Source organism: Mauremys reevesii, linkage group 5 (genome assembly GCF_016161935.1).
Source record: "Mauremys reevesii isolate NIE-2019 linkage group 5, ASM1616193v1, whole genome shotgun sequence".
Classification (NCBI taxonomy): domain Eukaryota; kingdom Metazoa; phylum Chordata; order Testudines; family Geoemydidae; genus Mauremys; species Mauremys reevesii.
This window is the reverse complement of record NC_052627.1, coordinates 120,263,035-120,276,145: the sequence shown is the minus strand read 5'-3', so window position 1 is coordinate 120,276,145 and position 13,111 is coordinate 120,263,035. Positions and strand designations below refer to the sequence as shown.

The 13,111-nt window shown below is 39.4% G+C and overlaps 1 protein-coding gene across 1 annotated transcript in view; it reads right to left on the bottom strand.

Moving 5' to 3' along the window:
• The window catches only part of POLN (DNA polymerase nu), a 227,947-nt gene that overhangs the window by 194,825 nt on the left and 20,011 nt on the right, over positions 1–13,111 (bottom strand). The window contains exons 4-5 of the mRNA XM_039539378.1: positions 5,887–5,951; positions 3,467–3,991 (exon numbers count right to left, since the gene is read on the bottom strand). Of these exons, the coding sequence (XP_039395312.1) occupies positions 3,467–3,991; positions 5,887–5,951 (590 nt within the window). The remainder of the gene's footprint in view (positions 1–3,466; positions 3,992–5,886; positions 5,952–13,111) is intronic.

Sequence of the window (13,111 nt, the reverse complement as noted above, 5' to 3'; positions counted from 1 at the left end):
AAGATTGCACTACAGTACTTGTATTAGGTGAACTGGAATATACTATTTGTTTTGGTTTTTTACAGTGCAAATATTTGTATTAAAAATAAATAGAAAGTGAGCACTGTACACTTTGTATTCTGTGTTGTAACTGAAATCAATATATTTGAAAATGTAGAAAACATCCAAAAATGGTATTCTATTATTGTTTAACTGTGATTAATTTTTTTAATCGCTTGACAGCCTTACATATTATTATTATTACATATTTCTATTATAGTAGCACCTATAAGCCCCAGTCATGGACCAGACCTCATTGCTGTAGGCACTGTACAAACACAAATCAAAAAGATGGTCCCTGACTCAAGAGTTTACAATTTAAGTCATTAACCCTGGATGCTCATTTAAAAACACAGTATAAAATACTATATAATATTAAAGACTACTCATAACATCTTGGCATATAAATACATACACATCCAACTACTAATATGAGAATAGTAGACTAAATTAACCCTTCCAATTCTCGGCACACACTTTCTCAAAAACCTGGAGGAAAAAGATGTTCTTTGCCTTAGTGTCCAGAAGTTTCTGGTGGACCAAGGTAGAGCAGTGAATTTCAACAAGTTAGGGAAATCTCAATAAATACCTGCCAGTGACTCTCTGAGTTTGTGTTGAGGGAGCTTCTGCTCAAGCACCTTACCTGTTCCAACTGCAGTATGGCCTAAGTATAACTGCAATTTGGCCTAACATTACTATAATGTATTAACATCTTTTAAATAAGTTAAAAAATAAACTTGCATCAAAATGCAGCCTTCTCAAATTTTAGTGAGTGAAAGGAGGCTGTTTTTTAAAGTATATACAGAAATGGGAGAAGGGGACTATTTTTAAGATCAATACAAGCTTTATAAATATTCCACAAAAACATGTATTACAATAAGTATCTACAATACTTGTGGTCTTCATAGTGGAGTGGATGCTGATATTTACATTTTTCCAAATATAAGTAGTTTCAGTTTCTTTTGTGCAGAAAAGCTTTTGCATTAGTTATTTTTGGTTTCAGTTAAATTAAGAGGTGCAGAGATAATATTTTCTTCATTGGGGCTATTTCATTCAAAGTTGAGAAATAGAGCGGGAGATAAAAAAGCAGAAAACATTATTTATAGATTGGAAAACAAAAACCAGCTGAGAGACAATGAGATCTACTAATTCTAAAAAACTTGAAGGGCATGGAGCTAGATTTTCAAAAGTATTTAGGCACCCAAAGATGCAGCTAGACAGCTAAAAATACAGATTTCAATGGGAGTTAGGCACCTAACCTGCTTAGGGACTTTTGAAAATCCTACTAGGTACCTAAATACTTCTGAAAATCCAGCCCATGGAAAACAGAAACAATCTGTGAATTCATTAACTATAGTTAATACTTTCTTTGTTTAATAAATCAGTTTTAAATGCAAAGTATGTTTTGACATATTTACTTTTTTTTCCCTTATGTATCCAACACATTTAAGGTAGCCACATTTAATTTTTTTTTTTAATTAAATGCTAGTTTTGTGTATTTTTAATTGAATTCCAATTTCAATTCAAATGCCACTTGATATAACTCATGAATACAAAATTAAGCACCTAGTACAATAAGAAATATATCAGTGACAATTTCTAAATCAAGATTGGCTGTTTTTCCAAAAGCTATACTCTAGGAATTATTTTGAGTAAGTTCTATAGGCTGTGCTACACAGGACTTCAGATTAGATCAGCAGTTCTCAAACTGTGAGTCAGGACCCCAAAGTGGATCAGGACCCCATTTTAATGGGGTCACTAGGGCAAGCATTAGACTTGTTGGGACCCAGGACTGAAGCTGAAGCCTGAGCTCCACCCCCACCTGGGGCAGTGGGGCTTGGGCTGCAGCCCCCTCCCCTGCCCCCCAGGGCTCAGGCTCAGGCTCCGCCACCCACCCCCAACCTCCTGGGGATCATGTAGTAACATTATTGTCACAACGGGGGTCATCATGCAATGAAGTTTGAGAACCCATGGATTAGATTATCACAATGGTCCCTTATGGATTCAGAATCAATGGTAAGTTTTCATATTCTAACACAATAAAAATGTAAAAATTTAGAATCTGAATACATTTATATTGAGCTATATAAATGCTTAAATAAAATATTTACAGATATAGTGTTTCCTCCTGGTTAGCAAAGAGAACCACCAAATTTAGTAACGATTTATATATAATACTTAGCATATATTTATATTATAGTATATCTAGTTGTGAATTAACATGTTTTAATGGTTATACCCATCAGTGCAGCAAACCCTGCAGGACCTTCCCTTCGAGGGCGCGGGGATTTTTTCAGAGCAGACAGACTCCAAGCTGCACAGCTTGAAAGACTCCAGGGTGACTATGAAGTTCTTGGGAATGCATACACGGCAACCCAACACAAGCACTTTTAGCCCCAACCACAACAACAGCGCTCAGATCCTCCTCGGCTGAGGCAGGATTTTTATAGACGAAGGGGCAGGAACGGCAGGCAGAAACCTTCCAACCTCCCCTTCAGGGCAAGGTCATAGCCTGTCTAAGCCTTCATCAGGCTCTAAACAGGCCTTTTGAAGATGGACAAAAGGAGGACAGCGCACCCACCACACTACTATGTTTTCTGAATCGTCTATCCCACTTCTACCATGCTTGGTCCCAAATAACATAGGACCACTAGGTTCTTCGCATGGTAGAAGTGGGATATTCTCTCCAATTCTGGCTTCTCCCCTCCCTGCCACTCCCCTCCCCTGTCCCCAATCTTTTTCAGGGACCCCTCTCATGAGCAACTCCTTATCCAGGAGGTGCAATCACTCCTCGCCATAGAGGGAGTGGAGGAGGTTTTTCAGGAGCTAAGGGGAAAGGGCTTCTATTCCCATTATTTCCTAATCCCCAAGGCAAAAGGGGGTCTCAGACCTGTTTTAGACCTGTGAGGACTCAACCAGTTCATGGTAAAGTTGAAGTTCCGCATGGTCTCCCTGAGCACTATTATCCCTTCCCTGGATCCGGGAGACTGGTACACCGCACTCAACATGAAAGGAACATGCTTTCATATAGCCATTCGACTTGCTCACAGATGTTTTCTCTGGTTTTCGCTCAACCACAAACACTATCAGTTCACAGTCCTCCCATTTGATCTGTCAACAGCCCCCGAGTATTCACCAAGTGCATGTCAGTCGTAGCAGCCTTCCTCCGGAGGAGGCAGGTGCAGGTATACCCATACCTAGACAACTGATCTGTGAGAGAAAAAGCCAGCAAAGGGGGGCGGCTATTAAGAGCTATTGTATCAGTAGTGAAAGACAAAAAACTCTTAACCATTGTGAGTAGTAATTTGGGAATCAACCATGTCCCTTACAGATACCCAAAAACATCCTGGTTCCAACACATTTTTCACAGCTCTAGTATGAACATTTTCTTAAATTCATAAAATAAAACAGATTATTATTCACTAACCTGATCCGAGCTCAGCTGTGAAGAACCATCTTTAAATACCATAGTAACCACCAGAGCTACTGCCTCTTTTATAGTTGTGATTAACTGGCTTTTTTCCTCGTGTTCCAAATTTCCGACGTCACAAAATGTTTTTTCAGGTGATTCTGCTTGCTCAGAAGCCCAATCATACTTTGTTTTATGTGAATTAACATCTTTCTTCACTGGTAGCCACCGTTCCATCTTGTATGAGCAATAAGTAGATATATCTTTCTTCCTTTTAAGATTGGTGATTTTATTATTTTCACTTTCCTTATTTTTCTTTCTTTGTACTGATGAGTTTCTCTCTATATCGTCCCATTTTGGTAGGTCCACATCCTGGTAATTTATAAAAGTGCTCATACTAGAAGTGAGCAATACTGAACTCACTATTTTGGTGTTTTGATTACGGAACATTTTGTCCGTAAGTTCTGTACTGGCTAACTGACTACTATTTTCTGCAGTGCTGGTATTCATATTTAATGATACAGCTATAGAATCATGGATCTCCTGGAAGAACCAGAAACTTTTTAGTGGATAAATTATTCACCTTTTTATTATAGGTCAGAAAATTAAGTAAATATCAATTTAACATTTCCTGAAAAGCTTTTCAAAATTATTTATGCAGAAAAAAAACCAAAAATGTTGATATTGTCTTACTTTCATTTTAAAATAAATCTGCCTGATGCGTTTTGAGTTCTATTAAGATAGAAGATTCAATTTAACAAGACTATATAACAAAGAGAAAACACTATAAAGACTAAATATGCATCCCTTTAAAAAAGTCACTCTGCTCCTTTACATTATTTGTAATTAAAAATTACTATTACTTTTCAATTGTTGCTGTTGGGGTCATATTTAAGTGAATTACAGGGCTCACGGAAAGTGCAAAGTTAACAGCCTACTGACTGCAAAACTGGTATTAGCAGCTCCGCTACAAGCTTCTCTATCATCCATATTAAAGTACTTCATCCATGACCTGGAAAGACAGTCTTCAGAGGCCAAATGGAAGTTTATTTTCCATGCCCATTCACTCTTTCGCCTCATTTATCAAGCAGGGTACCAAAAATGTGACTTTAATTTATCCTTCCTCAGCTTATTCCTCAGGCTCCCTAACTTCAAAGTTATGAAACCAATTATCTAGCCTGAGACTACACACTCTGGGAACAAGTTGATAATCAAATACAATTAACAGAAAAATCTGTCTTCTTGTATGTGGCTTGTCTGCCCTCAATGTAGCTAATGGTTATGACTGATAGTATCTGGTTAGAGAAGACAAACTGAATGACTCTGAAGTGAATGGAGTGGGGGGCACGATAAAGAGTTTTCCCCAACCACCATTCCCAATCATATGTGCTGGAACTAAGGGTGCAGGGGGGAGGGGTGTGCTGCTGTGCCCCCTGGCTTGAAGTGGTTTCCATTATATAAAGGGTTTACAGTTTGGTTCAATAGCTCTCAGTATTCCTACTATGAAAATTGTTCCAGCGCCCCTGTTCCCAATAGACACCACTAAGGCTGAAAGAGAGGGAATATCCTTAGCATGACACCCAAACATTCAATCAGCTGATGCAGTGGAGTGAATTCTACTGCCAAATAGCAAGCAGAGAGTCCTACATTTTTTGTGTTCACTTTGTGCATGTAAAATTGAATTATGACACAAAGTACTGTATTACACATAAAACTGTGGGTGACAGTTCTCCTGTAAAGGCTCAAAGGCAGACCAACAGACAAAATGATTAATTTACTCTATTTCAAAATGTCATTTTGGGAGGAAGGAAAGGAGGTTTGACTCATGAACTCTGAACACTTGGGGCTGGCAATATTGTAATCCTGACTGTTCCAGGCTATGGCTTCTAGGGTAAAAAAATGTTCCTGCTGGATACAGGAAGCAGAAATTTGAGCATGTCTCCTTTCCTCCTCTGCTCACTATAGTCCTCCTCTGCTAGTTAGAATATACTCCTCTGAGTGTGTTTATTTTGGGGGTGGGACAGGGCTGACTCCACATGCATAATATACCCTTTCCACTCATCTCCTATGGCTGACTACAGCTATGTCCCCAAGAGCCACAGGGAAGCAAGGTAAACATAGTCTCCATATTACACTAGTGGTGGAAAGAAATGGCACCTCAAAAGTAATACCAGCTTCTTCCTGGAGAAACAGCTAGAGACAACTTGGGAGTCATTAGAGTGAGCTGACAAAGGAGGCAGAACTGGAGCCAAGACTCCCGCTGCTAACTGGATGACAGAGGTAAGACAGAAAGCCAGAGAAAGGATGCATATTGTCCAAATGGGTGATTGATAATACACACACAGTTTATGTTAATAAAATGTATGACGGAAAGTAAAATTTAACAACATAAAAAGTACATTTTTTGAACTTTTTCCTTAGTTTTACAATATACTTGCCTCTTCATTTTCCAAAGTGATTTTCTTTTCCCTGAATTTATACTCATTCATCTTCTCATTATTACCTTTAAAAAAAAAAAGGCATTTGTATACTATAGCCAGAGGTGGCAGCAATGCCCATGGCTAAGATCTCAAAAAACTTTCCTTAATAAGACCCTATTTTCAGTTGCTTTTAACTTCACCAAACTTTAAGCATTTGCACTGAAATTTTCCCTACCATTTGTATGCTTCAGGCCGAAAAAAAAAAAAAGATTGTGTTAAAATGATTCAGCTGTTTCCTAGGATAATTATAGGGAAAAATACATTTTTCCCGTGTTGAAAAAACCTGCACTTCACAGAGATGCATTAATACCTCCGTGCGCTGTTGCAAGGGCTTGACATTTGGCAGAGGTCAGTCTCTGGTGTTACAGATGTGCGTTTTCCCATTCATGTGAAAAATCCACTCACATTTGGGCAAGTTATAAGCATCTGAAAAATCGCAATTCACATACAATTCTAACCCATAGAGGCTGGCAGCTTTATTCTCCAAAGCGGCTCCATTTGTGCACACAAATCCTGTGTGTCAACCAGACTGCGCATGCTTCATCCCCACAGAGTGCCTGAGAATGTCTTATCCCAGAAAAACTGCTAGGACTGAGCAAGATTTTATTTACAACTGATCCTTGTGGCAGCAGGTGGCGCACTTCGGTGCTAGGCACCAGAACTGAGAGCAAGGAAATTCTCTTTCCTCTGCTCTCAACACCTGCTTACCAGAGCTCAAGACAGATGGAGGAACAAGAACAATCTGCATCAAATGCAAAGGGATGAGAAGCAGGGGTAGGCTGGGAAAGGTTAGAACAGAGGGGAAACAAGGACAGGAGCCAAGGTAGTTGACAGGAAGCAACGAGAACAAGGATAGATGCCAACAGAACAGGAGCAGAAGGGGGACAGGGACAAGCCTAAAGGATGAACAGGGACAGAAGGGTATATAACTTCTAGAGAACATCTCCCTCCAGAACCTGGAATTGAAACTGGTATTCCAGAGTCTCAGCATTCTTCTGCTGTCTAGTAAACAGACATGAAACCCACTGGCAAAGTGCACATGCCAGCCCCTTTTAGTTGCTGGTCCAGAGGATAACAACTTACTACCATTCCCAACTACTTAGTTAGCTCAGGCGATAGAGGTCTGTGCCGTGTATCTAAATATCCCAACCCTGCTAATGACCCATGTGGGGATCAGCACCATTCCACATGATGGATTTTTTTTCCCAGTTTGCTGAATTGTTTCAAAACAATTATTGGCAGAGTGAACAAGGCCCTATACTCAATTCAATAGAATTTCTCAATTTGTCCGTAAGTAACCCAATAACTTTGGAGCACCATATTTGATCGATTCCAAAATTTCAAGGAAAGTTCTGGGCAGAACTCTATTGATTTTTTGGGGGGGAGAGAATCAGCAAACAGGAAAGTGGAAATGAGGGAGAGACAGAGCCTCCTTGCATCTGCCTAGTTCACTTATCTGCTTTAATCAGCTCAGTAACTGACCTTCCATCCTAACACTATCTCCAACCTCCACCTCAGCTCTGCCCATATCCCAATGGAGTTTAAAATGTTGATATTCTGTAAGATTTATCTCCTAGACAGAGAGAAAAGAAATAGCAGGGGGAGCCAGAGGGAGAGGAGAATGAAAGAGGTTTTATTCCTTCCTCCCTCTTAGCACTTTGTTTCCCCAAAGCCTACTCCATGTGGGGGAGGGCACCAGCCATCTGCCCATCCCTTCCAATCCAGTGGGAGACTAAATTCACTTTGGAGACGCACACAGCCTCTGGCATAGGAGGAGAGTGGGGAGGAGATGCAGGGGCGGCTCTAGGAATTGCGCCGCCCCAAGCAGGGCGGCACGCCGCTGGGGGCGCTCTGGTGGTCACCAGTCCCGCGGCTCCGGTGGACCTCCTGCAGACGTGCCTGCGGAGGGTCCGCTGGCCCCATGGCTCCGGTGGACCTTCCGCAGGCACGCCTGCGGGAGGTCCACCGGAGCCACGGGACCAGCGGACCCTCCGCAGGCACGCCTGCGGGAGGTCCACCGGAGCCGCGGGACCAGCGGACCCTCCGCAGGCACGCCTGCGGGAGATCCACCAGAGCCGCCTGCCGCTCTCCCGCGGCACGCCGCCCCAAGCACGCGCTTTGCGCGCTGGGGTCTGGAGCCGGTCCTGAGGAGATGCACAACCCCTGGCATGAGGTGGGGTGAGTGCAAGATGAATTGAAAATACTCCTGCTTTAGGAATTGGGTTATTCAATACTCCTCCTTATGGCTATTTGGTGAATTTAAATTAAGTACCTCCACTTATATTTATGTCATATGTAGGTGTATTATGTTATGGTTTTGAATTTTATGATTTATCATCCCATGGGCCCAAACATTTGAAAGAATTATGTTTGACCTTGGGCTCAATAACTAACAGATAAAACAAAACAAAAAATATATAAAACTGAGAAAAAGACAAGCAGCTTAAATGACAATTGAATTTAAATTCTGTGGCAGTACACTGTAAAATGGCTATAGGCTCTAATCTATGCATACATTCCACAGATTCTCACTGAATACTTTTTTCCCTCAAAAGCCATTTGCACTTAAAGAGTTAAACAATACATAGAACTCAGCCTGCATGAGCAGAGTGGGGATGGAACATGGAGGTATGTAACTTACATTCCTGGTGTGCACAATGAGCTTGGCCTACAGAAACAATGAAACGTGCAACCCTCTAGTATCACATACATTCACAACAGCTTTCCCCTGCCCTCCCCCAACATGGATCATCAGCAAGGGTTTGAAACCTGGCCTTGCAGAATCCCAACTGAGACCCTTAAGACTTGAGCTAGCCTTTCTGTGGACCAGACAGTAAGGGACGGGGGAGAGGGCGGAATTGGTAATTTCCCATTGGATTACACCACTCTTTGCTAGACAGCTGTAGAAAACCGGAGATGAGGAGTCCTGGATTCTATTCCCACTGTAATGGATTTTGAGGAGATAACCAAAGCAAATAAAAGTGGATTAATTGGGTAAGGCTTGGATCTACCACATTAGAGAACTGGGTTCTATATTCCCAAATATCAGAATGATTTTATGTAATTTTGCTGTTAACATATTTGTAAAACTGGGAGCAATGGGGGGCAAGGGGACGGCAGAGAAGCAGCAGCAACTCATACTTACCTGCCTTCCAGGGTTAGGATCACAACCTTGTTTGGTAATAAGGGTGGCGAATGTAATAGAAATATAAAGCACCCTCAGTAGAGACAAGATTTCACCTCATGGTCTCCTATTTCCCAGCTCAGGGAACTTTCCCATAAGCCAATAGATATTATACTAAGTGAAGTCTATAATACAGACAACACTCCTCACATGACGATGATAGTGTTGAGAGTGCTTAATATGTCTATAAAAGCAGCAAAGAGTCCTGTGGCACCTTATAGACTACCAGACGTATTGGAGCATGAGCTTTCGTGGGTGAATACCCACTTCATTGGATGCATGTAGTGGAAATTTCCAGGGGTGGGTATATATATGCTTCGTGCAGACAAAATTTAAAAATAGTAACATGTAAACTTCAGAAAAAAAAAGGATTACCTACTTCTAGTTAGTATTGTCCTACTTAGCAGACGTAATGTGTGAGGCAAAACTCAGATCCCTTGGAACTTATATGTTTTTGTCAAAAGGCACCCAAAACAGTCCTCATCCTATTAAAAAAATATTTTAGTGATCATTTTTACATCAACGTATTCCAAACAGGGCTTTGGAGCTGTGCTCCAGCTCTGCTCCAGCTCCAGGCAAAAACCTGCAGCATCACTACTCTGGAGCTGCTCTGCACTCCAGCTCTGGGCTCCGCTCCAAAGCCCTGATTCCAAATTTATCAAATTGATCTGCATGAAACCAACATAAAAATTCAAATACAATGTGAATTTTAATTTCAACGGTGTTTCCCCTCTCCACACACACACTTTTACATTCCTGAGAAAATAACCATGTAAGCGTTTTGTCAAAATATAAATGTTGCCACAGCCTTAACTATGGTATCACAACAGCTCCACCATAATATATACACAGAGTATGTGTATTTATAAAGCAAATTATATTTATTTATATCTTGGATATCAAACTGCTATTACCTATTGGTTGCCTGTTTCATTGTAAGTTTTATTATTTATTAAGAAGCAACAAATTAGCCAAATTCTGAAGTATTTATTCAGGTAAAACTCTTATTGTAAGTGGGACCTTTCCTTCAGTAACGCCAGACACTAAAAACATAAAGCTAATAAATATTAAATAAATTATACTACATTGTTGCATTATAGGATGAAGATCAGTGGACAATATTAAATGAGAAAAAATTGTAAAACTTTAATTCTGCTAAGGACCTCATCTAATGCAATTACAAAAAATAATGCATTAAAGTTCTAGATTTTATTCCAAGGGAATCTCTAGTTTTGCCCACTTACACCTTCCTCACCATGCACTGTTCAGTGGATCTTACCTTTATCTTAATATCCAACTAACCTTAGTTCTGTTTTGTAAATCTTTTCCTGCAGTCTGAAAACAAATCACTAGATGGCAGTATAAACCTCTCTTTGCTTTCAAATATTTTAAAGGCTAGAAGAAAGACAATTGTGATAATCTATTCTCATACCAGAAGCCATAGAATTTCACTCAGTAAATTCCTTCATAAAGTCCATAATTTCTGGCTGAAATAGAGCATATATTTTAGAAAGACATACAAACTTTCCAACAGGCACTTCCAGGAGATTAGCAAAATCACATTCAATTCTCCACGTATTACAATAAAATACAGTCTGAAAGTGTCTCCATAGAGGGGGTTCTAAAAGGCTTATCTCAGAAGTTGAAGTGTGTGTGTCTTACAGGAAAAAACACAGTTAAAATAGAAAATTGTGATTCCTCTCCATTTCAAGTCTACCTGTTCTTGAGAATTGACTTCTTTTTCCATCTATCATACAAATTAACAGGCTTAAACCTAGGAAATTCCCAGAACAGAGCACAAATTGTAAACTTATTTTTAAAACGTATAGAATAGGCATAATCAAGAGTTTGTTTACTAGGTTGAAAGTGGTTTCACAAAAATGTTATTTTCTGTAAGTTTGCTTTTAAAATTATCAAGTTTTAGGTAAGTAGGACAATACTAATTAGAAGTAGGTACTCTATTTTTTGTTTTTCCTCAAGTTTACAAGTTACAGTTTTTATATCCACTTTCTCTTTTCCACTTACCTAGAAGTTTCATGAATTGTCTACATTTGCTTTTATAAAAGTAATAACTTTAATTTCTCATTCTAAATATGGAGAGAAGAGAGAGATCACAAAGATCTAGCAGCAGAACAACATAATATCTCACAGAAAAATGGACCGACACTAGAACTCATTCCCTCATTTCCAAGGAAGTAGGGGCTTGAGAGCAGAATAGAGGCAGCAAGTTTATCCCTTTGAAAGGAGGGTGTGGGTCTTGGAGGAAAAGACAGATTAAAAAGTGATATGGATATTGTTGCATATTTATTTGTATACTTTTATTTGGTAGGTATGTTTGGGGTTGTCAGAATGTAATAACAGGCCAAGTCAGAACTGCAACCTTTGTCCAGGGACTATTTTTGTTAACATTTCTCAAACTGGAAATCTTTAGATGGTCATCCAGTTTGTGTAAATTATATTACATAAACGTACAACTATGACTAAATCTACCATTGTAGTTTTTCCTTAATTATGTTTTTATAGTTCTGACAATTTAAGAGAGTACTGAAAGGTATATACAAGTTATAACAAGCAATAACATGAAAAGCATGACTTCATAAGGCTAACTCAGGACAGTTTAGGTTCTTGTTGAGATGTAATCCTTAGGGACAAATCACTACCATTCTAGAATTAGAAAGTACATCCTGGATAACAAATGAACCTTCCAGCTACTACTGCATCATACAGAAGATACAATTTTGCAAGTAGCTCAATGGTTTTTATCAAGTTTTTGAAGCATGGGTCAAGAGATATTACTGCTCACAAATCGCAATATTGATTATTTTTCCAAACACAAGTTTCCATATTGCTTTAATTATTCCCGAGGCATTGCTGTTCTTTTTCTCAGATGGGTCAGTCAACTGCCCAAGAAGCAAATAAAGAAATGGAAGAGAGAGTTTGGTTCAAGCATGACATGTTTGTTACTGCTTCAGTGGACTACAGAAAGGAAAACCTAATTAGGCAAGATACTTTTTAAAAAAAAAGTTAAAAACTGGAAATGTGGGGGTCAGAAAGCAGTTCTTTAGTACCAGCTGTTGGCCTGGAATAAGTAATATGTTCTCTGTCAGTACACCTCATGGCAATGTAACATTTAGATGATGTTTGTGTCATGTTTAGGTATACCTGACTGTGGTACAGTTCCTAATGTTTTATGTCCCTTTGAGTAAGAACTTGCTATTGGTTTAGTTGTTTTTAGGACAGTGCCCAGCTAATTAACTCCATTTAAAGAAAAGTTACAGACCAACAACCTACAAATAAGAATACATGTACATATTATACCTGACTGCTTTTGTATATATGTAAGACAAGGGCAGTAATTGTTGTGCTCTACTCAGCACTGGTGGGGACTCAGCTAGAGTAGTGTATCCAATTCTGGAAACCAAGCTTTAGGAAAGACATGGACAAATTGGAGATGGTCCCAAGGAGAGCAACAAAAATGATAAAAGATTTAGAAAACCTGACCTATTAAAAAAAAAAAAGCACTGTATGTTTAGTCTTAAGAAAAGAAGACTGAGTGGGAACCTAACAATAGACTTCAAGTATGTTAAGTGCTGATATAAAGAAAATGGTGACCAATTGTTCTCCATGTCCATCGACGGTAAGACAAGAAATAATGGGCTTAATCTGCTGCCAGGGAAATTTAGGCTAGATATTAGGAGAACCTTTCTAATTATAAGGGTAGTCAAGCTCTGGAATAGGCTTCCAGAGAGGTTGTGGAATCCCAATCATTAGAGGTTTTTAAGAACAGATTGAACGAATACCTGACAGGAATGGTCTAGGTTTACTTGGTCCTGCCTCAGCACATGGGGCTGGACTTGACTTCTCAAGGTCCCTTCCAGCCCAACAATTCTATGCTTTAACAATATTCTTACATGAGATTAAGATACCTAGTTTTAAATGGTTAACTGAGTCATTTACTCAACAATTCTTGCAGTAATGCCATGAAATTTGTAAATATCC